Here is a 16,176-nt window from a genome sequence, read left to right as displayed (position 1 = left end):
GAGGGGCTTCTTAGCATCCTCCTCAGATGGGGACAAGGAGACAAAGCACACTGACCTCTCCGGAGCTTTGCCACACTGGCAGGTGGAAATTCTTCCCAAAGGTGTTTGTCCTTCCAAAAGGTGTCTGTTTGCATCTCCTATGTTCTGCTATGCTGCAGAGGGCAGTCACCATAGACTTAGCTTCCTTGTGTCTGGAATTTTCATCCTCAATGGAGCAAGTTAAACTCAATCCTTGGAGAAGCTCCTTTCACTCCTATACAAGATGAAAATATTCATAATTTCTAGCACCATTAGTCTACAGACAAAACAGCAACAGCAACAAGGTGCAGTTTGGGATACTGATCTGGTGTAGATGCCAGTTCCTCTGTCTGATAGGGTCATAGGTATTTGCACAATTTGTTATGATTATTAACTTCTGGTAATGTTGTCTCTTTGCCTTTGAAATATACAGGAAAATGGAAATTAAGAGTTCTCCATATATTTATTGTATATAAATCAATATTCACATGAAAGACTATCCAGAAATGGTGTCAAAGTATATGTGGTAGCAAAACTTTAGCCTTGGCATTTAATAGTTGTATTTTTCTGCAGTTGTTTATAACACATTTTGTCTTTTTCTTTCATAGTGAATGCAGGAACTGAACAGAAGACTTCAATCAGGTAAGAGTATATGGGTTTTAAAATACACTGTATATCTGGAGATATCAAATTTGGAAATCACACTGTTTTCCTCTGTGTAAGTCAATTTCACCACCTTTATTCCTCCTTTATTCACAAGCTGAATAATTATTTGTAGAGCACACAATCTTGCAATTACTGATTACACCTGATGCAGTGTGAAATACTCTTAAGAATCCATGGCTAGTGAGATGGTTCAGTAGAGAAAGTCTTTGCCATGCGTGTGTCAGACTGGGAGTTTGGATGCCCAGAAGTCACATGAGGCCTGATGGTCTCATGTGCATCTGTAATCTTGAGGAACTTAGAGTGAGTTGGAAGGGAGACAGAGAATCCCCCAAATTTGACTCAATAATTATTTGGGGGTGTGCATTCATGATCAAGACACAGCAACAAAAAAAAAGGTTGAAGGTGAAAGTTGACCTTCCCCGCAGTTTGTACTCTAATTGCCAATCTATGCACCCTGGCATGCATGTATGTACCTGAAATCACATATGCATGCAAGTGCACTGCCCATAACATGCTATGCACATGTATTTAAAGTATCAGCTTCAGGTCATTCATTCAGATCACTAGTATGTTTGGGCCAAGTTATCTGTTGGCAGGAGTGTGAGTAACAAGGCAGGGTTCAAGACTCTCCCAGGCATTGCTGAAGATCTCTTCAGAATGGCCTTATGGACATGTTCTGCACAGACATAAAGAGCCTCCTCAATGAGTTCCACAATGGTGCTGAAAACCAAGGTCGGTGGAAGGTAGGAGAACGAAGAGGTTTATTATTACCAACAACAAGCCCTGAAGTCTGGAGTTCTGAACTGTAGTTTGGATAAAGTGGTGCTGAGGGGACAGCGTTGCTCCCCACTGTGCTATAAAGACTCAGCATTACAGAATTGCTTGTTGAGCATAAAAATAGCCATTTGACAGCTTCATCATATACTTGTGAATAGACTATCAAAAAGCAGCTTTAAAGCACCAAAAATGTGGTGGCTTCTGAGAGTGCTGGCCCTTCAGTGCTTAGAGCTATGAATCAGTTTCATGTTCTACCCACCAACCTCTTGGGAGGGAGCATGAGACTCAGGGAAATACCTAAAAAGTTTCCTGATAGTGAAGGGACCATGGTGCTCTAGGGTGTGGGAAAGGAATTAAACAGGAGCATTAAGTGCATTGAGCACATAAACAAAGTCAGCAGTTCCTGCAGCCATGGGAACAAAGTGTGTGGAAGAACCCCTGGCCCCTCCTGTGTGTGATCATTAATTTCTGCCCTCATGTCGAGTTCCACTTTCTTGTGTTCTTGTTTCTCTGAGGCACAAAGATACATCAGATTTAAGTTATTTGAAATTGTTCTGACTGTTTTTAATATATGTACTTATAGCTACTGATTTCTTTCTGAGTATGTCGTTCATTGTATACCAAAGATCTAGCATGTAATATTTTAAATTCGTTCAATTTTAGAGAATTTAAAAATTTCTTCTTAAATCCTATGATAAATTATTACTCAAAGAGAGAGACATCTAAGTTAAATGACATGCCATCAAATGCACCTAACAAACATCTATAGATCATTCTATCCTTACATTCAGAACCATCATTCTTCTTACCTGTGCAAGGAATATACAAAAACTTATGAAGAGTGAACAACAGAGTATTGTGTGTGGTGTTTTAATCAGGGTAAAAATTATTGCCCTGTCTTTGACATGAGGAAAGCATTCTCTAATCATAGTTAACCACTGAAGCACAAATTATTATTTTGTAAATGACTAATGTAAGATATATTGGGAAATCAAAAAGAAAGAATTAAGAGTATTTGTTAAATGTTTTTCATGTGAATTTAAATGTTACTTAAAAATACTTCACAGTGAAGCTATGCCTTTGAAGCAGATGAAGTCTGTTAACAGAACAAAGTCTGCAGAGTTCCGTGAAGGTAAGAGTAAAAGTCTTTAATGAGTATTTATGTGTGTGAGCGTTTTTCTTGCGCATGTACAAGCAATACCACATTTGTGCTTGGTGCCTGTGGAGGTCAGAAGATGGCATTGGAACTCTTGGAATCCTTGCACCTGGACTTATGGTGGTTGTGAGCCACCATGTGGTGCCTGTGAACTGGACCTGGATCCCTTTAAGAGCAAGCTGTGCCCTTAACTGCTGAGCCATCCCTCTAGCCCTAGGCAAACTTTTGAAAATGAATAACTCTAACACTAAATAAAAATAAAAATGTGAACAGTTTAAAAAGTGAGTAAAGGAAACCACATGAAAATTGTAGTTACATTGCTTCTTAGTCTATTTTTTTAGCATTTTTGAATGCAGAATTACTAAGAAAAATCTCAAATCTAAAAACATATCTCTAAAAAATATTGGTGTATTTCATTTTAACAACTGATATCATTGTAAAAATAAGAAAAAACCCTGCTACACAGTATGTGTTCCTTATAGTCACACAATAACAAGTTGACTTTTTATAAAAATAGATATTTCGTTTAGTTTTTAACAATAGATACATTGTATTGTGTATGCATATTAGTATATAGTTAAATATCACTAAAATATTATTATATCACAAACAAAGGGTACAATATTTAGTCATTTTTATTATTTTATGCCTAATAAAATAATATAGTCATCTGAATAAAATATAAAATAATGATTTATTTCTGTTTGTGGAGAGCAACAGTTGACTTATGGGGAAAGAGTTAGTGAGTCGGTAGTTTATATGTGTAGTCACATAAATTCGTTTCAGGCCAGATAATACTCTCACAAAAACTTCTGTCCTGTGTTTTCTCTGCTTTTCTCTCACTAAGAGATGCAGTTCAGGATACACAAATATTAAGGGTGGGATCTTTCCCTAGTTCTGTTTATGAGAAGCAATGGAAGCTAATGAAGATAATTATCCTTTATACTACAGGGAAGACAGGGACCAGAGTTAGAACTGGAGAGTTTATTAGCATCTTCTCCAGAAGTGAACAAGGAGAATAAGTACGTTTACCTCTCTCAAGATTTCCTACACTGGCAGTTTGATATTGTTGTTGTTGTTGTTGATGATGATGATGATCATGACGATGATTTATGATGTTGATGAAGATGATGATGATGGTGTTCATGATGATGATGTGTTGTTCATGATGATGATGATGACAATGGTTTTGTTTTTCCAGACAGGACTTCTCTAATTCAGCCTGGCTGTCCTGAACTCACTCTGTAGACTGGGATGGCCTCCATCTCAGAGGTCCACCTGCCTCTGCCTCCCAACTGCTGGGAGTAAAGACATGTGCCACCACAGCCGATTCTAGATATTCCTTGGAAAGATTTTTGTCCCTGGTTTGTCTCTGTCTCCAGTTTCCATCATGCTTCATGGGATAGTCATCAAAACCTAGCTTCCTTATTCCAGAGAGTTTTCATCTTAAATGAACATTTTTTTAAATTAAAAGTTATTTTTTCATTTTGCATACCAACCACAGTTCCTACTCCCCTGCCATCCCATTTCCCACACCCTGCCCCCTCAGAGAGAGTAAGGCCTCCCCTGGGGAGTCCACAAATTCTGGCATATTAAGTTGAGGTAGGACCAAACCCCTCCCACTGCATCAAGGTTGAAGAAGTTATCCCACCATAGGGAATGGGCTCCAAAAAGTCAGTTCATGCACCAGGGATAAATCCTTGTCCCACTGCCAGGGGCCCCACACACAGATCAACTACAGAATTGTCACTCACATTCAGAGGGCCTTTTTTAGTCCCATGCATGCTCCCCAGCTGTCAGTCCAGAGTCCCTGAATTCTCACTAGCTTGGGTCAACCATCTCTATGGGTTTCCCCATTATGATCTTGACCTCCCTTGCTCATATAATCCCTCCACTCTCTCTTCATCTGGACTCCAGGAGCTCAGCCCAGTGGTTGGCTGTGGATCTCTGCACACTCTTCCATCAGTGTTATAGATGAAGGTTCTATAATGACAATTAGGGTAATCATCAATCTGATTACAGGGGAAGACCAGTTCAGGTACCCTCTCCACTATTGCTTGGAGTCTTAGCTGGGGTCATCCTTGTGGATTCCTGGGAATTTCCCTAGCACCAGGTTTCTCCCTAATTCCCATAATGACTCCCCCTAACAATGTATCTCTTTCCTTGCTCTCCCTCTCTGACCCTCCCCCAACTTGGCCCTTCCCTTCCCAACATTCTCATTCCCCCCACCCACAACATACACCCAGTTAACCCAGGAGATATTATTATTTTCCCTTCCTAGGGTGATCCATGGATTTCCCTCTAAGGGCCCTCCTTGTTACCCAGCTTTCCTGTGGCTGTGGATTGTAGCCTGGTTGTCCTTCACTTTATAGCTAATATCCACTTATAAATGAGTGCATACCATATTTGTCTTTCTGGGTCTGTATTACCTCACTCAGGAGGATTTTTTTTCTAGTTCCATCCATTTGCCTGCAAATTCATGATGTCATTGTATTTTTACCACTGAGTAATACTCCCATTGTGTAAAAGTACCACATTTTCTTTATCCATTCTTCAGTTGAGGGGTATCTTGGTTTTTCCAGGTTCTATTCCAGGCTATTATGAATAATGTTGCTATGAGCATAGTTGATCAAAAGTCCTTGTGGTATGATTGTGCATCATTTGGGAATATGCCCAAGAGTGGTATTGCTGAGTCTTGAAGGATATTGATTGCCAATTTTCTGAGAAATTGCCATACTGATTTCCAAAGTGGCTGTACAAGTTCGCACTCCCACCAACAGTGGAGGAGTGTTCCCTTTACTCCACATTCTCTCCAACATAAGCTGTCATTTATGTTTTTGATCTTAGTCATTCTGACAGGTATAAGATGGTATCTCAGAGTCATTTTTGATTAGCATTTCCCTGATGGCTAAGGATGTTGAGCAGTTCCTTAAATGTCTTTCAGCTGTTTGAGATTCTTCTGTTGAGAATTCTCTGTTCAGATCTATATCCCATTTTCAATTGGATTATTTGGTTTTTGATGGCTAATTTCTTGAGTTCTTTATATATTTTGGAGATCAGCCCTCTGTCAGATGTGGGGTTGGTGAAGATCCTTTTCCATTCTTTAGGCTGCTGTTTTTTTCTTATTTACTGTGTCCTTTGCCTTACAGAAGCTTCTCAGTTTCAGGAGGTCCCATTTATTAATTATTGCTTTCAGTGTCTATGCTACTCATGTTTAGGAAGTGGTCTCTTGGGCCAATGTGTTCAAGGCTACTTCCTACTTTCTCTTCTATCAGGTTCACTGTAACTGGATTTATGTTGAGGTCTTTGATACTTTGGACTTGAGTTTTGTGTTGGGTGATAGATATGGAGCTATTTGCATTCTTGTACATGCTGACATACGTTATGCCAGCAACATTTGTTGAAGATACTTTCTTTTTTTCCATTGTACAATTTGGCTTCTTTGTCAAAAATCAGATATTCATGGGTGTGTGGATTAATGTCAGGATCTTCAATTTTATTCCGTTGATCCATGTGTCTGTTTTTATTCTAATACCAAGGCATTTTTATTACTATAGCTCTGTAATAGAACTTGAAGTCAGGGTTGGTAATGACTCTAGAGGTTCCTTGATTGTACAGGATTATTTTGGTTATCCTGGGTTTTTTGTTTTTCCACATGAAGTTGAGTATTGTTCTTTTGACATCTTTGGAGAATTGTGTTGGGATTTTTATGGAAATTGCAATGAATCTGTAGATTGCTTTTGGTAAGACTGCCATTTTTACTATGTTGATCCTACCTATCCATGAGCATGTGAGATCTTTTCATTTTCTGATATTTTCTTCAAGTTCTTTCTTCAAAGGCCTAAAGTTCTTGTCATACAGGTCTTTCAGTTGTTTGGACTGAGTTATCCCAAGACATTTTATGTTATTTGTGGATATTGTAAAGGGTGATGCTACCCTGATTTCTTTTTCAGCTCATTTATCATTTGTATATAGGAGGACTACTGATTTTTTTTTTTTTGAGTTTATCTTGTGTCCCACCACATTGCTGAAGGTGTTTACCAGTTGTAGGAGTTCCCTGGTAGAATTTTGGGGTTGCTTATCTATACTATCACATTATCTGCAAATAGTGAAAGTTTGACTTCTTCCTTTCCAATTTGTATACCCTTGATCTCCTTTTGTTGTCTTATTGTTCTAGCTAGAACTTCGAGTACTATATTGAATAGATATGGAGAGAGCGGACAGCCTTGTCTTGTTCCTGATTTTAGTGGAATCACTTTGAGTTTCTCTCCATTTAGTTTGATGTTGACTGTTGGCTTGCTGTATATTGCCTATATTATGTTTAGGTATATTCCTTGTATCACTTATCTTTCCAAGTCCTTTATCATGAAGGTGTGTTGAATTTTGTCAAAGGCCTTTTCAGCATCTGATGAGATGATCATGTAGTTTTTTCCTTTCAGTCTGTTTATATGGTGGATTACATTGACAGATTTTTGTATGTTGTACCATTCCTGCATCTCTGGGATGAAGCCTACTTGGTCATGGTGGATAATTTTTTTGATGTATTCTTAGATTCGGTTTGTCAGTATTTTACTGTATATTTTTGCATCAATGTTCATGAGGGAGATCGGTTTGTAATTCTCTTTCTCTGTTGTGTCATTTTGTGTTTGTATGTCAGGGTGACTGTAGCCTCATAAAAAGAGTTTTACAATGTTTTTTTCTGTTCATATTGTGTGGAACAATTTGAGAAGTATTGGTATTAACTTTTCTTTGAAATTCTGGAAGCATTTTGTGCTGTAACCATGTGGCCCTGGGCTTTTTTTGTTGGGAGAATGTTAATGACTTAAAATGGTTATAGGACTATTTAAATTGTTTGTCTGGTCTTGATTTAATTTTGGTAAGTGGTAACTATCCAGAAAATTATATTTTCCAATTTTGTGGAGTACAGGTTTTTGAAGTATGACCTAATGATTCTTTGGATTTCCTCAGTGTCTGTTGTTATATCCCTCCTTTCATTCCTGATTTTGTCAATTTGGATATTATTTTTCTGCCTTTTGGTTAGTTTGGATAAGGGTTTGTCTATCTTGTTGATTTTCTTGAAGAACCATGTCTTTGTTTCATTGATTCTTTGTATTGTTCTCTTTGTTTCTATTTTATTGATTTCAGCCCTCAATTTGATTATTTCCTGTTGTCTACTCCTCCTGGGTGAGTTTGCTTCTTTTTGTTCTAGAGCTTTCAGGTGTGCTGTTAAATCCCTAATGTGAGATTTCCCCAAATTCTTTATGTGGGCATTTAGTGCTATGAACTTTCCTCTTAGCACTCCTTTCATAGTGTCCCATAAGTTTGGGTATGTCATGCCTTAATTTTCATTGAATTGTAGGAAGTTTTTAATTTCTTTCTTTTTTTTCTTTTTTAATTTTTGTTTTGCAACACAATTCAGTTCTACATATCAGCCACAGATTCCCTTGTTCTCCCCCCTCCCACACCCCTCACCTTCCCCCCAGCCCACCCCCCATTCCCACCTCCTCCAGGGCAAAGCCTCCCCCTCGGATGTAAAATGAATAAAAAATTCTTAATAAAAAAGAAAGAAATTCCCCACAACAGAGAATTTCTTTCTTTTTTATTAAGAATTTTTTATTCATTTTACATACTAATTACAGATCCACCTCTTTCCTCCTCCTATCCCTCCAGCCTTCCCCTGACCCAATCCACCCCGCATGCCCTCCTACAAGAAGGTAAGGCCTCCCATGGGGAGTCAGTAGAGGCAGGTACATTCAATAGAGGCAGGTCCAAGGCCCTCCCCCTGCATCAAGGCTGTGAGAGGTGTCCCATCATAGTTAGTGGGCTCCAAAAAGCCAACTCATGCACCAGGGATGGATCCTGATCCTACTGCCAGGAGGCCCCTTAAGCAGATCAAGTTACACAACTGTCTCACTTATGTAGATTGGTGAAATTCTTTCTTTATTTCTTCCTGACCCAGTGATGATTCAGTTGAGTATTATTCAGTTTCCATGAGTTTGTAGGCTTTCTGCAGTTTGTGTTGTTGTTGAAATCTAACTTTAAGCCATGGTGATCTGATAAGAAACAGGGGGTTATTCCATTTTTTTTGTATCTGTTGAGATTTGCTTTGTGACTGAGTATGTGATCAATTTTAGAGAAGGTTCCCTGAGGTGTTGAGAAGAAGGTATTATTCTTTAGCGTTTGAGTGAAACGTTCTACAGATATATGTTAAGTCAGTTTGAATATTAACATCTGTTAGTTCCCTCATTTCTGTGTTAAGTTTCTCTCTGGCAGTCCTGTCCATTGGTGTGAGTGGGTTGTTGAAGTCTCCCACTATTAGTGTGTGGAGTTTGATGTGTGATTTAAGCTTTAGTAATATTTCTTTTACAAATGTATTTGGGGCATAAATATTCAGAATTGACATTTATCTTGATGGATTTTTTCTTTGATGAGTATGAAATGTTCTTCTCCATCTCTTTTGATTAATTTTATTTTGAAATCTATTTTGTTAGATATTAGGATAGCTACACCAGCTTGCTTCTTAGGTCCATTTGATTGGAAAAACTTTTCCCAAACCTTTACTCTAAGGTAATGTCTGTCTTTGAAGTTGAGATGTGTTTCTTGTATGCAGCAGAAAGATCTTTTTTTTTTTTTTATTCATTCTGTTAGCCTATGTCTTTCTGTAGGTAATTGAATCCATTGATATTAAGGGATATTAATGATGAGTGATTATTAATTTCTGTTATTTTTGGTTTTGTTAGTATGTGTGTTTCCCTTCTTTTGGATTTGCAAATGTGAGATTATTTATTGCCTGTGTTTTTGTGGGTGTAGCTAAATTCCTTGTGTGGAAATTTTCCTTTTAGTACTTCCTGAAAGGCTGGATTTGTGGATAGGCATTGTTCACATTTGGTTTTGTCATGGAATATCTGTTTTCTCCATCTATGGTGATTGAAAGTTTTGCTGGGTATAGTAGTCCTGGCTGACATCTGTGGTCTCTTAATGGCTGCAAAATATCTGGTCAAGACCTTCTGGCTTTCACAGTCTCCATTGAGGAGCTGGGTGTTTTTCTGATAGGTCTACCTTATATGTTGTGTGACTTTTTTCTTTTGCAGCTCTTAATATTCTTTCTTTAACTGATATGTTTAGTATTTTTATTATTATGTGGTGAGGGTATTTTATTTGGGTCCAGTCTATTTGGTGTTTTGTAAGCTTCTTGTACCTTCATAAGCATGTCCTTCTTTAGGTTGGGAAAGTTTTTCTTCTATGATTTTGTTAAATATATTTTCTGTTCCTTTGAGCTGAAATTATTCTCCCTCTCCTATCTGTATTATTTTTAGGTTTGGACTTTCATGTTGTTCCAGATTTCCTGGATGTTTTGTGTTAAGAATTTGTTGGATTTGACATTTTCTTTGACTGATGAATCTATTTCCTCTATCATATCTTCAATGCCTGAGATTCTCTCTTCTATCTCTCATATTCTGTTGGTGATGCTTGCATCTGTAGTTCCTGTTTGTTTATCCAGATTTTCCATTTCCAGAATTCTCCTGGTTTGTGTTTTCTTTATTGCCTCTATTTCAATTTTCAAGTCTTGAACTGTTTCCTTCACATTTTTTATTTTTTTCTCTGCTTTCTTTAAGGGATTTATTGATTTCTTCCAATTGTTTGTTTGTCTTTTCATTGATTTCTTTAAGGGAATTTTTTTTATTTCCACCCTAAGGGCCTCTATCATTTTCATAAGGTTATTTTTAAAATCGCTTTCTTCTGCTTCATCTGCATTGGGATGTTTAGGTCTTGCTATTGTAGAACCACTAGGTTCTGGCCATGCCATACTGCTCTTTATGTTGTTGAATGTATTATTACACTGCCATCTACTGGGTTTGGGGTAATTATAGGCTGTGATGGGTCAGGAGGTGCGTGGAAAGTGCCCCAGGTCCTATGGCCTAGGGTACAGAGCTGTCCAGCTGGGAGAGCAGCCACTCACTTCTTCCTCCAATTGGTGCAGGTGGGGGCTGTGCCTCCAGGGCCCTCTGATGCCACTGGGGATGGTGGTGGAGCAGGCTGACCACAGAAGACTTGCCTGATGACCAGCTGCTGAGGTTATAATGGGTGGAGCTTAACTGAACAATTTTAACTAAGTAGCTGGAGAAGCTTGTTTCTTTACAAATTGAAAACATGTACTCAGTATTCGCTGGACACAATTCAGTGGTAAGCAACAACAACTACTACAACATGCTGCTTCTTTGATACAGTTATGTTATGACACTGATTCTGGTAAGGATGCCACTTTCTGTGTGTCTGAAGGTGGTCAGCTAGGTTCATGGCCATTGTGCATAGTGGTTTATTTTTAAGTATTGACATTCAATAAATTGATGTTTTTTCCTTGTATTGGAAATATAAAAAGAGGTATAAGTATTAATTGTCTATTCATGAATATTCACTCAGGAATATGCTATAGGAGAGGCTCAATGCAATACATACTAAAAAATTACTAGTCTTTTCATTTTATTCTGCTATAGTTTTCTATACTTGTTGTGAAATATGTTTTTCTTTCTCTCTAAAAGCTGATGACCAGAATCTTTGTGTGGTTTGGGTATCAGGGTGACTGCGGCCTCTTAAATAAGTTTGACAACCTTCTTTTGGTTCCTATTTGGTGGAATAATTTAAGGAGTATTGGCATTAATTATTCTTTGAAGACTGAGAAAATTCTGCAATAAAACTCTCTGGCCTGGGTTTTTCTGCTTGGGAGACTTTTAATAGCTGCTTCTATTTCACTAGGGCCTATAGCTCTGTTTAAATTATTTATCTGATCTTTATTTAATTTTGGTAAGTGGTACACATCAACAAAAATATCCTTTTATTTTGTGTTTTCCAATTTATTGGAGTACAGGTTCTTAAACTAGGTCTCCTTATGGTCCTCTGGACTTCCTTGATTTCTGGGTTTTATTTCTCCTTTTTTCTTTTCTTTTCTTTTTTTCATTTTTCATTATTAAGAAAGTTTCTACTCACTTCACATACCACCCACAGATCCCACCTCCTACCTCCTCCTACCCCCACCCAGCCCTCTCTCTCAAGCCACCCCACATCCCTACATCTCCCAAATCAAGGTCTCCCATGGGGAGTCAGCAGACCCTAGCACTCTGAGCATAGGCAGGTCCACTGCACCTAGGCTGCACAAGGTATCACACTGCAGGAACCAGATTCCCAAAAGCCTGCCCATACACCATGGATGGATCCCGATCTCCCTACCTGGGTGCCCCCCAAACAGTTTGAGCCAAACAACCGTCTTCCATATCCAGAGGGCCTAGTCCAGTCCCGTGGGGGCTCCACAGCCACTAGTCTACAGTTCATGGGCTTCCACTAGTGTGGCCAGTCATCTCTGCATGTCTTCCCGTCATGATCTTGATGTCCCCTGCCTGCAGAATCCCTTCTCTCTCTCATCAATTGGATTTCCAGAGCTCAGCCTGGTGCCTGGCCATGGATCTCTGAATCTGCCTCCATCAGTCACTGGACAAAGGCTTTATGATGACAGTTAGGCTATTTGCTAGACTGGTCACCAGAGTAGACCAGTCCAGGTACCCCCCCCCTGGACCACTGCCAGTAGTCTAAGGTGGGGTCATCCTTGTGGATTCCTGAGAGCCTCCCCAGCACCCTGCCTCTTCCTATTCTCATGATGTCCTCATCTATCATGGTATCTCCCTCCCTACCTTCCCACTCTGTCCCTGTTCCAGCTCGACCCTCCCATTTCCCTATGTTCTCACCCCCCACTGCTCGTCCTCCACCAACCCCCACACCCAGTCCGCTCATGTAGAACTCATCCACTTCTCCTTTGCTGGATCATCCATGTGTCCCTCCTAGGGTCTTTCCCTGTTAGCTAGCCTCTCTGGAGCTATGGGTTGCAGTCTGGCCATCCCTTCCCTCACATCTAGTATCCACTTATGAGTAAGTACATACTGTTTGTCCTTCTGAGTCTGGGTTACCTCACTTAGGATGATATTTTCTAGTTCTATCCATTTGCCTGCAAATTTCATGATGTCATTGTTTTATTTACTGCTGAGTAGTAGTCCATTGTATATATGTGCCACATTTTCTTTATCCATTTTTCAGTTGAGGGGCATCTAGGTTGTTTCCTGGTTCTTGCTATTATGAATAAGCCACAGTGCTCTGATAAGATACAGAAGGTTACTTGAATTTTTAGTATCTGTTGAGATTTGCTTTGTGACCAAGCATGTGGTCCATTTCAGAGAAGGTTCCATGGGGTGCTGAAGAGAAGGCATATTCTATTGTGTTAGGGTGGAATATTCTGTAGATATCTATTAAGTCCATTTGAGTCATAATGTCTGTTAGCTCCCTTATTTTTCTGTTAAGTTTCTGTCTGGCAGACTTGTCCATTGGTTAGAGTGGGCTGTTGAAGTCTCCCACTACTAGTGTAAGGGGTTTGATGTGTGATTAAAGCTTTAGTAATGTTTCTTTTATGAATGTTGGTGCTCTTGTATTTGGGGCATAAATATTCAGAATTGAGACTTCATCTTGTTGGATTTTCCCTGTGATAAATATGTAATGCCCTTCCTGATCTCTTTGGATTGATTTTAGTTTGAAGTCTATTTTGTTAGATATTAGGGTAGCTACACCAGCTTGTTTCTTAAATCCATTTGATTGGACAGTTTTTTTCCCAGCCTTTTATTCTGAGGTAGTGTCTGTCTTTGAAATTGAGGTGTGTTTCTTGTATGCAGCAAATGGATGGATCTTGTTTTCATATTCATTCTGTCAGCCTGTGTCTTTTTATAGGTGAATTGAGACCATTGATATTAATGCATATTAATGACCAGTTATTGTTAATTCCTGTTATTTTTTGGTGGTAGTTTTGTATGTTTCCCTTCTTTGGTATTTGTTGGTGTGGGACTATCTATTGCCTGTGTTTTCATGGGTGTATCTAACTTCCTTAGGTTGGATTTTTCCTTCAAGTGCTTTTTGTAGGGCTGGATTTGTGGAAAGATATTGTTTAAATCTGGTTTCATCATGGAATATTTTGTTTACTCCATCTATGTTGATTGAGAGTTTTGCTGAGTATAATAGTCTGGGTTGGTATCCAAGGTCTCTTAGTGTCTGCATTACATCTGTCCAGGACCTTCTGGCTTTTAGAGTCTCCATTGAGAAGTCAGGTGCTATTCTTATAGATCTGCCTTTATATGTTACTTGACCTTTTTCCTTTGCAGCTCTTAATGTTTTTTTTCTTTATTCTGTATGTTTAGTGGTTTGATTATTATGTGGCAAGGGGGCTTTCTTTTTGGATCCAGTCTATTTGGTGTTCTGTAACCTTCTTTTATCTTATAGGCATTTCCTTCTTTAGGTTGGGAAAGTTTTCTTCTATGAATTTGTTGAATGTATTTTCTGTGCCTTTGAGTTGGTATTCTTCTCCTTCTATCCCTATGATTCTCAGGTTTGGTCTTTTCATGTTGTCCTAAATTTCCTGGACATTTTGAGTCATGAATTGTTGGCTTTAGTGTTTTCTTTGACTGATGAATCTATTTCCTCTAAAGTATCTTCAATGCCAGAGATCCTCTCTTCCATCTCTTGCCCTCTGTTGGTTATACTTGCATCTGTAGTTCCTGTTCATTCACTCAGATTTTCCACTTCCAGCATTCCCTCAATTTGTGCCTTCTTTATAGTCTCCACTTCAGTTTTCAAATCTTGAACTGTTTCCCTCACTTGTTTAATTACTTTCTCTTGGCTTTTAAGGGATTTACGGATTTCTTCCCATTTTTTTATTTGACTTTTCCTCGATTTCTTTAAGGGAAATTTTCTTTTCCAAGATCTCTAATATCTTCTTCTTCTTTTTTTTTTTTTTTTTTTTTTTTTTTTTTTTTTTTTTTTTTTTTTTTTTGCTTTTTCGAGGACAGGGTTTCTCTGTGTAGCTTTGCGCCTTACCTGGAACTCACTTGGTAGCCCAGGCTGTCCTCAAACTCACATAGATCCGCCTGGCTCTGCCTCCCGAGTGCTGGGATTAAAGGCGTGTGCCACCACCGCCCGGCCTCTAATATCTTCTTAAAGTCATTTTTATGGTCGATATCTTCTGTTTCTTCTGTGTTGGGATGTTCGGGTCTTGTTGATGTAGGTTCTGATGGAGCCATATTAGTTTTTATGCTGTTGACTGTATTTTTGCACTGGCGTCTACCCATCTCTTTCTCCACTTGGTGCAAATGGTGTTTGTGTCTGAGCGAGCCTCTTTTGGTCTGATCGATACTCTTTGTCTAGTGGGAGCTCTTGGTCTAGTTGATGCTGATGGACTCTTTGTCTCATGGAACAGCTCTTAGTCCAATTGGTACTAGTGGGCTTTGTCTCAGGGAGTAGCTTCAGTCTTAGCACTTGGTAGATAGTGGTAGTCTGATCTGTCTGCAGGAGGTCTGCCTGCCAACTGGCCTGAAACTAGGACTGCAATGGGTGGTATAGGGGCGAAAGGTTGTGCCCTTGGGCCCAAAGCCTAGGGGCTGGTGTGTTCGGGTATGAGGATAAAGACTCAACTCTTAGTCTAGTCGGGTCCTGGCCGGCTCTGTCTTGAGGTGTATTTCTTGGATGCAACAGAATTATAGATCCTGTTTTTGTATCCTTTCTGTTAATTGACATCTTTTTTTTTGGGGGGGGGAATTGAGACCATTAATATTGGCAGATATCAATGACCAGTGATTGTTGATTACTGTCCTTTGTTGTTGCAGTTGGTGGTGTGTATGTTTGAGTATTTGAACATGTCTTTTGGTTTTGCTGGTGTGAGATTATTTATTCCCTGTGTTTTCATTGGTATACTTAACCTCCTTAAATTGGGGTTTTCCTTCTAGCACCTTCTGTAGGGCAGGATTTATAGATATTGTCTTTATCATAAATATCTTATTCTCTCCACCTAATGAAATTCTTGCTAAGAATATTAGTCTGGGCTGGCATCTTTTGTCTCTTAGGATCTGCAGGACATCTGTCCAGGCCCTTCTGGCTTTTAGAGACTTCGTTGAGAATTCAGGTACAATTCTAATAAGTCTTCCCTGATATGGTACTTGGTTTCTTCCCTTGTAAGTTGTAATGTTCTGTCTTTGTTTGGTTTATTTAGTGTTTTGATTATTGTATGACAATCTATATGGTGTTCTGTTTGCTGTTTATACCCTTATAAGCATCTTCTTCTTTATATTAGGAAAATTTTCTTCTATGATTTTTTAAAAATATTTTCCAGGCCTTTGACCTGGGATTCTTCTCCAAACTCTATTCCTATTATTTGTAGGTGTGGTCTTTTCATAGTGTTCCATATTTCCTGGATGTTTTGTATCAGGAATATGTTAGGTTTAACATTTTTGGACTGGTCTATCCATTTCTTATATTGTATCTTCAATGCTTGAGATTCTTTCTTCCATCTCTTGTATTCTGTTGGTAGTTCCTGTTCAAATTCCTAAAAATTTTATTTGTAGAATTCTCTCAGTTTGTGTTTTATTTATTGCTTCTATTTTCATTTTTAGGTCTTGAACAGTTTTATATTTTTTTCTTTAAGTGTTTTTTTTTTTTTTTTTGTATTTTCCCCTGGTTTTCTTTAGGGGATTTATTCT

At 38.7% G+C, this 16,176-nt stretch overlaps 1 protein-coding gene and 1 long non-coding RNA gene across 13 annotated transcripts in view; one reads left to right on the top strand and one right to left on the bottom strand.

The window, feature by feature from the left end:
* LOC131901988 (uncharacterized protein PF3D7_1120000-like) overlaps positions 1-16,176 on the top strand; it is a 76,883-nt gene that overhangs the window by 13,499 nt on the left and 47,208 nt on the right. For all 11 annotated transcript variants that reach the window (XM_059253025.1, XM_059253032.1, XM_059253035.1 and 8 more), the window contains 2 exons: positions 627-660; positions 2,529-2,593. In XM_059253025.1, coding sequence (XP_059109008.1) covers positions 627-660; positions 2,529-2,593 — 99 coding nt within the window. The remainder of the gene's footprint in view (positions 1-626; positions 661-2,528; positions 2,594-16,176) is intronic.
* Positions 1-16,176, bottom strand: part of LOC131901993 (uncharacterized) — a 73,399-nt gene that overhangs the window by 10,135 nt on the left and 47,088 nt on the right. Inside the window, exon 1 of one of the 2 annotated variants that reach the window (XR_009376963.1) lies at positions 11,843-12,166. The exons of the other annotated variant lie outside the window; for it this stretch is intronic. This is a non-coding gene — a long non-coding RNA (uncharacterized LOC131901993). Of the gene's footprint in view, positions 1-11,842; positions 12,167-16,176 lie in introns of those variants that run through there. 2 annotated transcript variants of the gene reach the window in all.

This window comes from Peromyscus eremicus, unplaced genomic scaffold (genome assembly GCF_949786415.1).
Source record: "Peromyscus eremicus unplaced genomic scaffold, PerEre_H2_v1 PerEre#2#unplaced_1054, whole genome shotgun sequence".
Taxonomy (NCBI): Eukaryota; Metazoa; Chordata; class Mammalia; order Rodentia; family Cricetidae; genus Peromyscus; species Peromyscus eremicus.
This window is presented reverse-complemented; position numbering and strand designations above follow the sequence as displayed.